This window comes from Erithacus rubecula (assembly GCF_903797595.1).
Source record: "Erithacus rubecula genome assembly, chromosome: 2".
In the NCBI taxonomy this organism is placed as follows: domain Eukaryota; kingdom Metazoa; phylum Chordata; class Aves; order Passeriformes; family Muscicapidae; genus Erithacus; species Erithacus rubecula.
In genome coordinates, this window is record NC_136685.1 from 79,133,884 (window position 1) to 79,148,048 (window position 14,165).

At 38.4% G+C, this 14,165-nt stretch overlaps 1 protein-coding gene across 3 annotated transcripts in view; it reads left to right on the forward strand.

Moving 5' to 3' along the window:
• PLD5 (phospholipase D family member 5) overlaps nucleotides 1-14,165 on the forward strand; it is a 158,943-nt gene that overhangs the window by 122,317 nt on the left and 22,461 nt on the right. For all 3 annotated transcript variants that reach the window (XR_013773437.1, XM_079298893.1, XM_079298894.1), the window contains exon 5: nucleotides 7,795-7,922. Coding sequence is in view for 2 of the 3 variants with exons in the window: in XM_079298893.1 (XP_079155019.1) it covers nucleotides 7,795-7,922 (128 nt within the window). In the remaining variant the exon portion in view is untranslated. The remainder of the gene's footprint in view (nucleotides 1-7,794; nucleotides 7,923-14,165) is intronic.

Below are 14,165 nucleotides of genomic sequence, written 5' to 3' on the forward strand. Positions count from 1 at the left end.
ACTGATATCAGAGTAAAGGCAGTAAAAAATTGGGATTTTTCTTAGGTTTGTTACATCAGGCAGCAACGCTTTTTAAAAGAGGCCAAAATGTTTACTACTTTTGATAAAATTTCTAGAAGGAAAGGAAAAGTTGTTTGGAGCTTTTAAAATTACATTAAATTATGTGGCCAGACTCAATTTAATTCTTTTAGAGACAGAGAAATCAGACCCCTAAACTTTGGCATAAACATTAAGAGATTATTTATCAAATACAGTACAGAAATCCCTGGCTTCAGAGGCCACATCTAGGTTGAAAAGTGCAGTTGAGCATTTTCCTGTCTTGTTCTATGTAGTGAGCTATATTGTTATCTGCTTGTTTCTTCTATTGGGTGGCAGCATATGCCTCTCAAGGATCTGCTGTTGCCCTGGATTTCCGTCACTGGAAAGACCAGAGATCTGTAGTTATATGAGCTTATTCCTTCTGTGCCATGTAAATTTCTGTGGATAGGTCAATTAAACATGTCCACACATGATTTTTCAGCTGTAAGGGTGGTGAGGCATTGGAACAGGCTGTCCAGAGAAGTTGTTGGTGCTCCATCACTGGAACTGTTCAATGCCAGTTTGGATGGAGCTTTGAGCAGCCTGGTCTTCCAGCTGGTGGAAAGTGTCCCTGCCCATGGTAGAGGGGTTGGAACTGGATGACCTTTGAGCTCTCTTCCAGCCCTGATTGATTCCATTCATGGGGATTATGTATGATTCTATTCATGGGGAGGACAAGTATTCTCCATCTGTGTCTATTCTGTGGGTAAAGAGGGGAATCTCTATCTCTGTGCTGTCATATTTGTGATGGACCACTGCCCGTTTGCTGGTGAGTCACAAATTAGGTGTAGCTGGGTGGGTAAGTATTACAAACTAATACTGTCTGGCCTCTCTTTTGTCTCTCCCCTGAGATGGGATGGGAAGCAGTTTGGTTATATTTCTGGGTTTTTTCTGCTGAGTAAATCAAAAGAGCCCAGCAAGCAGCACAAAATGCATTCACATGGGGGAGAGCTGTAACACTCCCACACTGAACTCTAGCTACAGCTGGTACTTAGATGAGAAATCAGTGTTTTAATTACTTGGGCTAGCATCAAAGGCCATCATTTGACTTCTTCAAAGCCAGTGTAAGGGTATATTTAGATAAATATTACTTTGGGAACTAACTAGATCCCAAGATGTCATTAAAGTTAAATCAGCAATTGCAAGAAATTAATTCTGACCTTTCCTTTGTTCTCAAAAATCTGCCATCCTCTATCCAGTGAGCAAACTCTGCACACATGAGGGTCCCTGATGGGTCTTTTCTTGATCTTCTGTGTCACTGTGGACTCTTGTGTAAACATGTGGGAATGCCTGCCCAAGCAAATGCCCAAGCATTGCCTTCCTATCTGCTTTGCACAAGACAAATGATTATGCAGAATAAAAGGCCAACAAATTCTGGAGCTTGCCACCCGAGGCCTGATTTTGAGAGGAGCAGAGGCTGAGACTATGTGGGTGTGCCTTTAAATGGCAGCTCTGGCATAAGCATTTCCTGCATCTTGTTGCACCCAGCCACAGCCACTCATTCCCACACTTTCACTGCACATTCAGCTGTGCTGGGAAAAATTGTTTACTGCCATGTGTTAAGCTGGACTAGTGAATTGTTCTACATTTGAAACAACTTCTTATTTTTATTTATTTGATCCATTTTCTGATCCAAATCATTCCCTGAAAAAGCTACTTCAGCACATCTGAGGAGACAGTGAAGGGATGGAGAAGACTGAAGATGGGAGCTGTTCATGCTACTATTTTGGGGGGTAATTGGCGTTTATTTGCTGGGGTTGGGGTTTTTTTCCTTTTTAAGCATGCCAGTTGTAATTCTATAATTCTTAGGTTTCAGTTAAGAGGGCTGGGTTTTGCAATGCTCGTTTGTCACTATTCCTTTTTCTTCCTGTTCTTTCCTGTCCACATTCTCAGCTCTTGGCTTCCACACCTGTGTGGATAGAGCAAATTCTGGGGCTGTACTGCCTCACAGATATTGCTTCAACCCTCTGACTGAGTGAAAAACAAAGTAAAAGGTGAGGGTAGAGGCTGTTTGCTCCCCTGATCATCCAGGGCAGAGCCCAGCAGCAGGTTGCAGTCTGCTGGGGAGGGAAGGGAGCCAAGAAGCTGGCAGGGGGCCTGGAAAGGGGGCTGGGAAGTCAGACAGCACGATGGAGACCTCTCTTCTCACATCCTCAACTCCACAGGGAGACCCTTGGCTGCAGTCTGTCTGCCTGGGAGAGCTCTCTTGTGGCAGCCTTTCTTCCAAGCCCCAGCCAGCCAGGGACACGTGAGCTGGCTGGGGAGCGTGCCAGCGGATATGAGCAGCACAGCACGCGGGAGGCTGTGACTGCTTGGTGTCCCTGAACACCCACGCCACAGCCCCAGGCATGTGAGCCCATCCAGGGCCATTCCAGAGCCTGCTGCAGGCACCTGTATCTGTCAGGGAGAGACCAGAGGGGCTCGTGGTGCTTTGGTCACAGATTCCTCTCCTGGGCATTGATTTCCTTAAAAATTATCTTTGTGTCAGTGACCTCAGATGCTTTAAAACAAGGTGGTAAGCATTGCAGTAAATTTTTGTGAAAAATATCTACCTCAGAAACAGCCCAGTTTTCCTAAAGGCTGTTTTGTGAAGCTACATGTGCACACAGCTTATGGCTGATTGTGCATTGGGAGTGTTTGTCATGCAGGTAGAGTCTAAGACAAGCCAAGATGCCATGAATGTAAATATTATTGTGGAAGCTTTCTGGGGATTACTTCGACTTGTGCTAGAATGCAGTTTCCTTGAGTAATTATGATTTCATTTTTTCATGTGTGACAGTTGAATATAGAGCTGCAAAAGAAAAGACAGCAAGGTTTTGATTCTAGGCTGCTTCTCTTTTAAATTACAGTGGCTTTAGACTGATGAATAGCACATAATCCTGGAGTGACAGGATTCAGTCCTGGTAGTTTTTAAAAAGGACGGGGAAGTGCGTGTGAGAGAGAGAAGCAGAGGGAAATGTAAACAAAACAGTCAATTCAAAGTTAAGGTATTACCATCAGTGATTTCCTTAAAAGTCCTTGACTGTTTTCTCTCTAAGTCTGAATCATCAATCTTTCTGAGCCAGACAGACTTTGAAATTGCATTTCAAATCCAATACTTCATAAAGAGCACAGAAATAGTTAATAGTCTAGTTTGTCTTTTAATCATTCAGAGACTTAGTAAAAATAACTTTGTTTTCAAGTTGTGCATTCTTCTGCTTTTGTACTTGTCCTGTCTGAGTGGTGGCAGGTCATACTAACGGGGCTTCTGGAAAAAGTCCATACTTTCTGCAATCAATTGGGAAAAAAGCCTGAAAATTAATGGGGACCTGATCCTCTGCCTGGGTCACTTGTGCCTGCCCCAAATGAGCCAGCTACACATGTGACCACTTGTATTGAAAACTCTGAATTTTTGTCTCAGTAGAAAAAAAATTATGTTTATTCATGGGTGTACTTTGTGCTAAAGGTTGTCATCAAAAGTAACTAAATGAAATGAAAGCATGTATTGCAAAATGTAGAGAAAGAGATACTTGTATCTATACAGACTTCCTAAATAACACTGACTCTCATTTTACTCCTAAAGTTCTTCCCATTATTTTTCTTTCTCTCTGGTTTTAAAAACACTATAGCGAAAGCAAGAAAGTTGTGAAGACAGAAGACCAATTTTAGGCATAGTACAAGCAAGTGCAGCTTCTGTTTCTTGGGCGTTATGTTTGCTAACTCCAGAGTGAGTTTAGCCTGTAGCTGGTACTGCTGAAAACTGTGGCAAGCCGAATTTGCATGTTTGCTTTCAAGGCAGCTGTGATAATAGCAGCCTGAACGGTTGCTCTTTCTGGGTCTTCCTTACAAAAATTATTTTCTGCATCCACCAGTGAGGAGATTTGGCAAAATGACGTTGCCTCAGTACAAGGACAATATCCTAAGCTGCTCACAGGTGTTTTATCCAAAGCCTAAACTTGGATGTGAAGGCCAAGTGGCAGCTCTGTGAGTTCTGACCTCCTGCAGTCTCCCATGAATAAGAATCTCCCATTTTGTGGTGACCTTGCTTGAGCAGCAGTAAAGTCATGACACAGATTTTCATGACAGCATGTATGTGATGAGCTCTTGATCAAAGGTTCTGCTTGAAGTTTAGTGCTTTGCTTCAAATAGCTAAAAAGGGTTCTAGCTTTAGGTTCATAGAATCATAAAATGTCTTGGGTAGGAGGGACCTTAAAGATCACCCAGTTCCAGCCCCCCTGCCATGGGGAGGGACAACTTCAATTAGACCAGGTTGCTTAGAGCTCCATCCAACCTGGTCTTGAGCATTTCCAGGGACAGCACATCTACAACTCTGGGCTACCTGTTCCAGTGCCTCACCACCCTCACAGTAGAGTTTTCTCCTAATAAGTAATTTAAACTTAATCTCTTTCAGTTTGACTTCATTCCCCTTCATCGTTCTCTCTTTCCAGCATGCCCTTGGGAAAAGTTTACCTCCATCCTTCTTGTAGACTCCCTTCAGGCACTGGAAAGCCACAATTAGATTACCATGAAGTGTTGTCTCCAGGCTGAATAATCCCAATTCTCTTCAAGTTCCTATTGTTGAAGTCTTGCTTGCCCTGTAACTTTCAGACATTGTTAGTGAAGTGTCTGAGAGCAGGCAGCTGGACCAAACAGGACGTTGCAAGGCTAGAAATGGTAAATGACATTTGCTTGGGCCATCCCTCTTCTGTGGGATTACTTCAGGAATTGGACTTTTTTTTTAAAGCATGAAAAGTCGGTCTTTCTTGCAATACTACTGATACCTTCTGTTTTCTTCCTGTGTTATGAGACAAAGCTAGAGGTTAAGTAGCAGCCTGGCACTTTCCAAGGGCTGTGTTCACATTGCATGTAGAAAGTCCAGGCTCTCAATGGCAGGGTCCCCTCCAAGCATCCCAGACTGCATCAGTCCCTTTCACAGTGGAAAAAATACCCCACCTAGAAGAAAAAGGACTCGGATAAATGTCTGTTACTTACAACATGCTTTGTTCCCTAGTGTCTCTTTTTTTGGTGTTTTTTTTTTTTTCTGCAGAAAATGTGTAATCAGTCCCAACCCTTAAAATGCACAATTTTAGGAGACAGACAAATCCACTTGAGTTTTAAGTGACAGCAGTGGTTTTGTCTAAACTCTCATTCTGAAGTTTAATCTCCAGTGAAACAAAATAGTAAGATTTATTTGGCATGTTTATTAGCAGTCGAGCCTAGAAATGTTCCTTTCTGGTTGGACTCTGTAGCTTCACAGCTTCTTGTAATTGAGACTGCAGCATGACAGGAGTTCTGTTACAGCTTCACATATTGATCAGTCCAATTTAATTTCCTCATGGGACCTGAACCAGCTAGGGACGGTGGATTGTGTTGAAGGCTTGATAAGCCTATTGTAACAAAGCATCTCAAGGGCTTCTGGAAAAGAGGCAATTATCAATACTGATACATGTTTTCTTTCATCAAAAGGTAGGGCTCATTAGTAGGCTGCACAATAGCTGCTGTTTGCAGCAAATGACTTTTTTTAAAATTAACTTGGAGATACTGCTAACTTACCTGTTCACTTAGCAGTTGGCTATTTCCCAAAGGAATAGAAATTGGGTTCCAGGTTTTGATTTTACTGGTATATGCGACAGCAGTATCTTCTGCACTGCTATATTCACTATTTTGGTAATTAAAGCATAGATTGTATTTTAGAGCAATAATCCCATCCCACTGCTTATGCCCATGTCTGAGCAACCCACCTAACAAATTCTGGTGTTTTACAACTTTTGAATTTTGTATCAAGTTACTGATGATACCTGCTATTTTTAACATTAGTATTACTGGTTAAAGAATCTCCTGTTATAGCTTTGGCAGTCAGCATTTTTGTTCGTCATTGGATATTGAAAATGTTTTTCAATTGTGTTTGTTTTAGGCTCTCAGTTATGAGAAGGAATGTCATTGTTGCTTCCTATTATTTTATCTTTTCTATGCAAAAATCCTAACATTTCATTTATAACCTGTTTGGTGTAGGTGTGTTGTGGGTGTTAAATTCATACTACTATTTAATGCTGAAAATTGGATGTTTGGAAAGAAAACATCATCAAGGCAAACTGCAATGTTAAACCTGATTTTAAACACAGTTTTTGGATCACTAGCTACAAGCTTAGTGCCTTACAGAATGGTTATCTCGTTTTGTTTATTCACCATGAAACAATTTAAACCATTTAACAGCTGCTATAGTGTTTTCTGATTTCTTTTCCATTTCACACTCATTTTCTCAATAATTAGCACAGTCCTGCTCATTAATGCATGAATTGAAAGTAGCAGCAATACATTCCAAGGAAATTGGAAAAATCTTTGTTTCTAAGCACAGATGAGTGTGGTTGAGTGAAATGTACAAAAAATTGGAAAGGTAGCTGGGTTGCACCAAATGCAATTGACCAATGAACCAAACTCTATAACGTGCTCAAAATGTTGTTTTGTGTGTTTGGTGCATCATGGTAAGTGGCACCTTACCAATTTTTCTTCTTTTCTTGATGTCTGAACTTTCAGAATAATTTTTTCAAGGAAAGTTACTGTTTTCATAATAATAAATTAATATTTAGCACTGGTAACTGTTGCCTAAAATTGCAAGTCAGATGTTTCTTAGGAGATCAAAAATAGGAAATTCGATGAAAAGAAATACATATTAGTTTTCTATGTATCCTGGAATTCTTTTAAAGTTGTGACTCATATTCAACCATTACTGGAATTCAGGTACTGGAGGCCCCATGAATGTGTAATAGGAGATGACTGGTACCATCACTGTTCTCCAGGCTGCTGTTTACTGTCACTTCTTTCCCTGGTTAGTCATGACTGAAATGTGAAGATGAGTGGGTTACTGTAAAATGCCTTCAGCAATGATTAATTCAGATTAATCGCCTAATTTTGCAAACACTGGAGCATTGAAAGAACAGTAATGGTGTGAGAAATCCCCCAAACGAACCTAATATTAAATATATGCTGGATTTAGTTCTGCCAACATACAGATGGGGCCAATTCAGACATTCCTAGTGATGTGATGGAGCCAACAAGGAGCTCCTTTGATTTCAGTGGTCTGTAGTCATTAATAAAACTGTGCTGTTCAGAGTGGTAGGTCGAATGTCATAGGTTAGCAGGATTAAGAGCAGTTTCAGCACACTTTATTTAGGCTTTTGCTTGCTTCCTTGATTCTCCACCCATGTTCCTCTTGTTGGGGTCTGTTGCCTGCCGCAGCCACTCCAGTTACCTGCTCAAACCATTGCACAGGAAGGAGGAGGAGAACATAGTCTGCTTTTAGGCAGGGGTTTTAATTGCATTCATATTTTAAAGGTCACTATTGCATTATGTAGCTGGCTTGTGCTACAGAATAGAAATTTACAAATGAACTATTTTTAGGAGCATACGTTGCTGGGAAAAGAAAAAAAAAAAAAAGATTATTTGATTCTAAAGTGGAAGGAAATTAGGTAAACATTATAGCATATGGGAATGTTCCCTATACTTGGGACGTGCATTAAGTAAATATTTCTTCATATAACTGGAATATATGTTAGTTTAATTTAAGCTTAAATATTGGGAAAGTAACAATGTTTATCATTGGTTTTAAACCTTAATGGTATGTTTCATTATGCCCCTCACTAATTTTGGAAACTGAGACCATGAAATGTGAACTAATTTCTTCTTTTAATAATGTAAATTATGTCATATTAAGTAAAGCCATTTTCCTTAAATCTCTAGGTGCTGAAGTGTTGTATATGAACATGTCAGCATATAATGAAGGTCGGCTTCAGTCATCCTTCTGGATTGTTGATAAACAGCACGTATACATTGGAAGTGCCAGCCTGGACTGGAGATCGTTGGGACAGGTAATTTAATTTAAAAACTAATCCTATACCCTTTGAGTGTATAATGAGATAAAAAGGCAACTTTTTGAGGACACTTGGATAGCTCTGTTTTCTGATAATTTACTGGCAAAAGTGCTAGCATCAGAAACTGTACTGCCACAGTTTTGATGACTCTTCTGTGTTGCCAAGAATGTACTTCTATAAATTTTGCTTCTTGTCATTATAATGGGTACCTTCCTCCCATGGTTATATTTACATTTTAAATATTTGATTGTTTTTTGTTGATTTTTGATGGTCATTGTATGTTCCTGTTTACTTATTTAAAAAAAAAGTGAGCAAACCCATTGGTAAACAAACCACTATGGAAATTCTGTAGTAGTATCATGGGCACAACCTAGTCCCTCTGATCTGCCATTTAAAAAAGCTAACCCCAAATTTGGAAAGACTTCCAAATGTATAGTGGGTGCTATCCTGGAATACCAGTATAAAGGAGAGCCCTCCTTTGGGGAGGGTCAGATTAATGGGTGCAGAATGTCAAATAGCATAATGCTTTTGAAAGCTGAGTGTATTGGAGAGAATTCCACATTTTAATTCCTCATAAACATGGCAGTTGAAGCAACAACCAGTGCTAAGATCCCTATGCAGCCTGTGACTACTTTGAGGAATTCATCAGTAACACAGCTTATTTGCCTTTTTGTAGGTATGTGTGCCTTTTTTTATTTCTGCAGCAGTCTTGGGATCATGAGTGCTTGTCATGTTTTAATTTTTGCTAAATACCACTGGCTGTGCGAGGCTGCTCTCAGCCACACTTACAGAGTGAAACCTGTACTTTGAGATCTCAGTTGCTGGAGTGCTCAACAAAGAGGGAAAAGCAGGAGTCCTAGGTAGCTATTAGTTGCTGTAAAAAAGCTTGTTTTCTAAATACAAGCAGAATCTCAGAAACACAGGAATAATTTTGAACATAGGTTCTAATGGTTTTGTAAAGAAGGTGTGTGTCTTGGTTTTGCTGAACCTTTTAAGATTTGTTTTCAGTTAAGAGACTGGAAGTCTGACTAAAAGCAAACTCACCAATTTAGTAAAGAAAGTGAATAAATGCCTTTTTACTCTTCCCATGATACTGATTTACTTTAAAGGTATGTTTACAAAGGAATCTGGTACAAGGGTGGAAAAAACAATGTTGTTAGAGAAAGTGTTGGAAAAGAGAATGTTGTCTTTTCAGTCAATACATTTTGGGCTTTTGGACAGTTAGAAAATGTTTTTAAGTTATCTGTGCCTCATGACCTAAACTCTTCTGTCATAACAAAATAGCTCTTCATAGGATTTATTTGGCTTATAAATAGTTTATCTTTGAAGCCTCTTCTATTTGAGGGTTTGGAAATAATAGATGTGGGTAAAAGAAGCACATTTACCACGCAGATTATTATATTATTTATATATTGCTTATGTATTTATGACCTTCATCACAGATTATGCAATTCCATATAGATTTGGTCTTCTCATGCTGAAATAAATCTTAGCTCTTGTAACGTTCCTGTGTTAAACTTTGATATGAGTTACTTGTAGGCCAGTGTTTCAGATGTGATTCTTCATTGTTAATTTTATCACTCTTTTCTTCATGCATTTGGATTTGTTTTAATCTTATATAATAGTATACTTTTCTATGTAGTTATATGATGAAACTCTGAAGAATGTTTTTACAATGCAAAAAGAAATCTCTCTGCATTTGAGTAAAAGAGAATCTGCTTTCAGTTAGTTGAGAAATGCATGCTGGGGTTTCAAAAGAGCCAAAGGAAATTAGATGCTTGGCTCCTGTTGATGTTAGATATGAGTATTCGATTCCCTTACCCCGGAGTTGCAGGTTAATAAATCAGAGCAACTGTCAAAGAGATCTGATATGCTGTCCTAAAATAATAATCCTGCCTTGAACTTCCCTTTTCACATATGCAACATAATAAGCACAGAACTCTGTCATTTTATTCTGAGTCCTTTCCTCAAGCAAAATGCTTTGTTCGTGTGTGGGGCCCCACTGAGAGCTGAGCCCTCACTGGGGAAATACATCTCCCATGGGTTCTCATTACCAGAGTCCCAGTGTAGCTGCAAATGAGGGATCAGCTCCCTCTCCTTCTCCCTCCCTCTTTCCCTCTCCTCGTCTGTGCCTTTGCCTGGTTAAAAAAAAAAAAAATCTGCTAGCATCATTTGTCTTTTAGGAGGCTAAATCTGAAGCTGAAACAATAATTTAATTTTTAACAGCTCCTTGGAAAACATCATCAGGACTTAAGTACTTTGGGTCTGCAATATTTGTGGAAAATACTTTGTGTTTATAAGCTGGATACTAGAAATAAATCACATATGAAGCTTATTTAGTTCTGTTGCCATTTTCCTGACTTGCCTGCACTGACAAGAGGCCATATGAGTATTTTCTTAAAAGTAAATTTTCTTTAGCAAGGAGAGGTTTTCATATGCTGCAGATATTACTTCAGAATAGCCTTTAAACCTGTACATATCCTGTGCCTCTGATGGCAAAGTTTTAATACTTACCAGAGTCTTAGCTTTGAGATTATGAGCAAGGCTAAGAGCACATTATTACTTTTCAAATAAAAAAACTGTGTTTCAGTTAAATCAAAAGTTTGTCAAAACTGTAGTAATTCTGGCTGAAATAATCTATACTACCTATCTGCTTCAGTTTGAAATCAAACCTCACAGGGAAATGCTAAGTACTGCTTAGAGTTCCTGAAAACAGGATTTTACAAAAAAATTGGTTATTTTTTGTTCATAGTGGAATATTTTGAATTTTACTTTGTACAGGTCTAGATTTTGTGCATCTTTTTCTATTGGTATCAATGTATCCAACTATTACCCAAATACATAACCCATTGAAAATTGGGAATTATGGACAATCAAAGTTTTGCCACTTTCTTAAATATAGTAAGTTCTGCAAGATTTTACTGGTGAAATCATCTAGCTTCTTAGGTAAATTTATATATACTGATAAACAAAAAATGAGTCACTCAAACATGCCTAAAAATTTAATTTTTTCCTGTGGCTTGAACTAATAGGAATCAAGATGGCCATGGTACTGTATTCTAGTTTCTAGTTCCTTGACCCAGTACTTATTATTACTTAATAAAAGAAATTGGTTATATAACAATAGTTATAATCCATAAGCTACTAAATGTATATTTCTTTTGTTCCACGACTCCCTCCAATAGTTCCAGCCAAGCTTGAAAATGCATTTATCTCCTCAATTCTGTTAAGGAGCATGAGGTTTGTAATACATAAGAACATTTCTGGAGCTTTTCATAGTAGCAAAAGTTTTGAAATAGTTTTATTCACACATGAATAATTGAATCCAGTGGGCAAACAACTGTAATGGATTAGATGAACCACTTCAAAAAAAATGCATTTATGTGCAACGAATAACCAGTTCTTGGAAAATACTGTTACTGAAAATTCCTAAAATAAGGAAAATTAATCAAATTATTTATTTGTGGGAAAAAATTGTCCACCAATAAAACCAATATGCAATAAATACTGGATTTCTGTATATCTCAAAATGCATCATGATGGTCTTACTTGCTTCCAGCTTCCCCAAAATCTTGCTATAGCAGAGCCACTTCTGATCACTGAGACAAGATCTGCACATTTGCAATTTCTGTTGATGATCTTTACAGAATTCATAGAGCAAAAGCAGGCTATAATCATTCAGTCATTTCTCTGAACTTTTATCTGAGTCTCTTGAAGTTATGTAATGGTGCATCTGGTCCTTTTGAGATAAGATATTTTGTCTGACAGTAGAATTCCATCTTTTCAGTCGAACAAAAGTTATATTGAGAGTTTCCATTTGATACCATGTTGTGCTAGTATGAATTACAGATTTGTCCCTAATGTGCACTTCATCAGTTTTTCCCATCTTCTTCTAATAATTAGCTAATTTTCTTACTATCCCAGTGGTGTTCAGTATCATATTGCTATTAGTAAAATGAACACAGTCTCAAGTGTCCTATAGCATGAAACAAGGCTCTTTCAGCTTCGCTGTCCACTGAGGTTCAAGCAACTTCAGATGGGTAAATACTAGACTGAAAGTACAGGCAACATAATACTGGTGTATTCTATCTAAATTCACATTTCTGTGTTAATAAATCTCTCTTATATAAGACAGAGAGTATCTCCTTCTAAAAAGTTTTGATACACTGTTATATATGTGATCCAATACTTAAAACAAACCTTCGTGGGTTTTCTGTCTATGGGATCATTTCCCGAGCTAGTTAATATTGTGAAGAGCAGAAAAGTGCAACCCAGATCTTCAAGCATAGGCAAATGAGGCAACGTGTGAAGAAAGCAGGTATAAGAAGATATTACAGAGCTGTATTGACAATTACCTTTTTAGACTATATATTACTTTTTTTTAATTTCCTGCTGCATAGAAATCTAGGTGCATTTTCAGAATTTTGCTAAGTGCTATGACAGCTTGTCCTTCAAAGGACAAGTTGAAAATACTTTTATTATTTTCACTAAGAGCTTTTGGCTAAGGTTTTTATCTTTGACCAAATCTAGAGCATTTTAGTGGCTGATACCTATCTCCAAAATTACAGCTTTTCTACTTTCTTTCCTTTTTTTTTTTTCCCCAAAAGTCAGGGGACTGGGAGAAGATGTGTTGCTCTTGTAAATATGCAGATATCACAGCATGCATTTATCATGGTGTAAAGTTTGCATTTTTGGAAATAAATATTTTGTTTGATTATTTAACTGAGGCTGGCTACTTTTTCTGTGTTACATCTAGTAAATCAGGACAGTCAATGTTGCCCATTATGCTTACTCTGCTTGAAATTCATTACCTGTGCATCCAGTATTTACAAATAAATATCAGTGAAGCAAAAGGACTGTGTCTTTTGCTTACCATTGCTGTGCATTGCTCACAGAGAGCTGGTTAAAGCTGGGCAGGATTGAGGTGATGTGCCTTGTGCCTTGTGTGTGCTTCATTGCTGCCTGGTAGTGCCCTTGGTCCCTCCTTACACCTGTGGGCTTCTGGTTTGTGATTTAGTGACTGAAACAGCATGGGATCTATACACTCACCTTGCAGTTGGAGCCAGAAAGGCCTCTCAGCTTGGCTGGTTTTTCTAGGTGCAGTGCTGATTCCCAGCTCTGAGGAACTCCAGTGTTACTCCTGTTTGTCATATTCTTCCACTGTTGTGCTCTATTCTCACATGCAGCAATGCATCTTCTGTATTATGTCTCTGTATTTAGTGTTGGAGAGAGCAAAATACATCCACAGCATGCTGCATGTTTTTATTTGATTTCTGTTGACTGTAGGAGTATGCTCATCACTCTGTTTCTGACCTCTGAAATTACAGATCTTGTCTTTTTGATTTTTTGGTTGATTTTTTCAGTTTCTCTGAAAGTTCTGTGAAAGAGTTTTATCAACAGTTGAAGTAATCAATAATTAATTGTAAAGCAGTAAGTAATAAACCTGCAGAGCAAAAAGGTGGAATATTCAGTTTGAACAGATAAACCGACTTCTTTCCAAAGCAGCATGGCATATTCAGGTAGCTGGGTACCTGAATATTGCAGAATGCCAGGCTTAATGTGAGTTGATGTCGATCAAATATTAGGAAGAAATTCTGTAGAGTGAGGGTAGTGAGGCACTGAAACAGGTTGGCCCAGAGAAATTGTGTATATTTTATCCCTGGAAATGTTCAAGGATAGGTTGGATGGGGCCCTGAGCCAGTCTGATCTAGTGAATGGCATCTCTACCTATAGCAGGGGGTTAGAACTAGATGATCTTTATGGACATTTTCAATCCAAACTATTCTATAATTCTGTTTTCTTGGGGTTTTTTTGTTAGTTTGGTTTTGGGTTTTTTTGGTTTTTTGTGGGGTTTTTTGGGGTTTTTTTTTGGTGTTTTTTTGTTTGGTTTTTTTTCTGTGGAAGTACTGTGAACTTTATTTGCAGTTGGAGTAATCAAGAATAGATTATAAATCACTAAATAGTAAGCTGGCAGAGCAAAATTATGGAATATCCATTTTTAATTGATAAACTGTCTTTTTCCAAAGCAGCATGGCATATGCAGGTAGTTGGATCTCCAACTCAAAGGAAAATAGAAGGTTCTTTCTCCAGTAAAACTAACCTCATAATCGTTGCTTGCTTTTTAATACTTGCCATACCATCACTATCTCTTAATGAGGAGTCAGAGATATTGCAAAGAGAATGTGATTGGTTCTGGTTTATTACTGGTCCCTCAGATACTTGACAAATAGTACCAGTTTA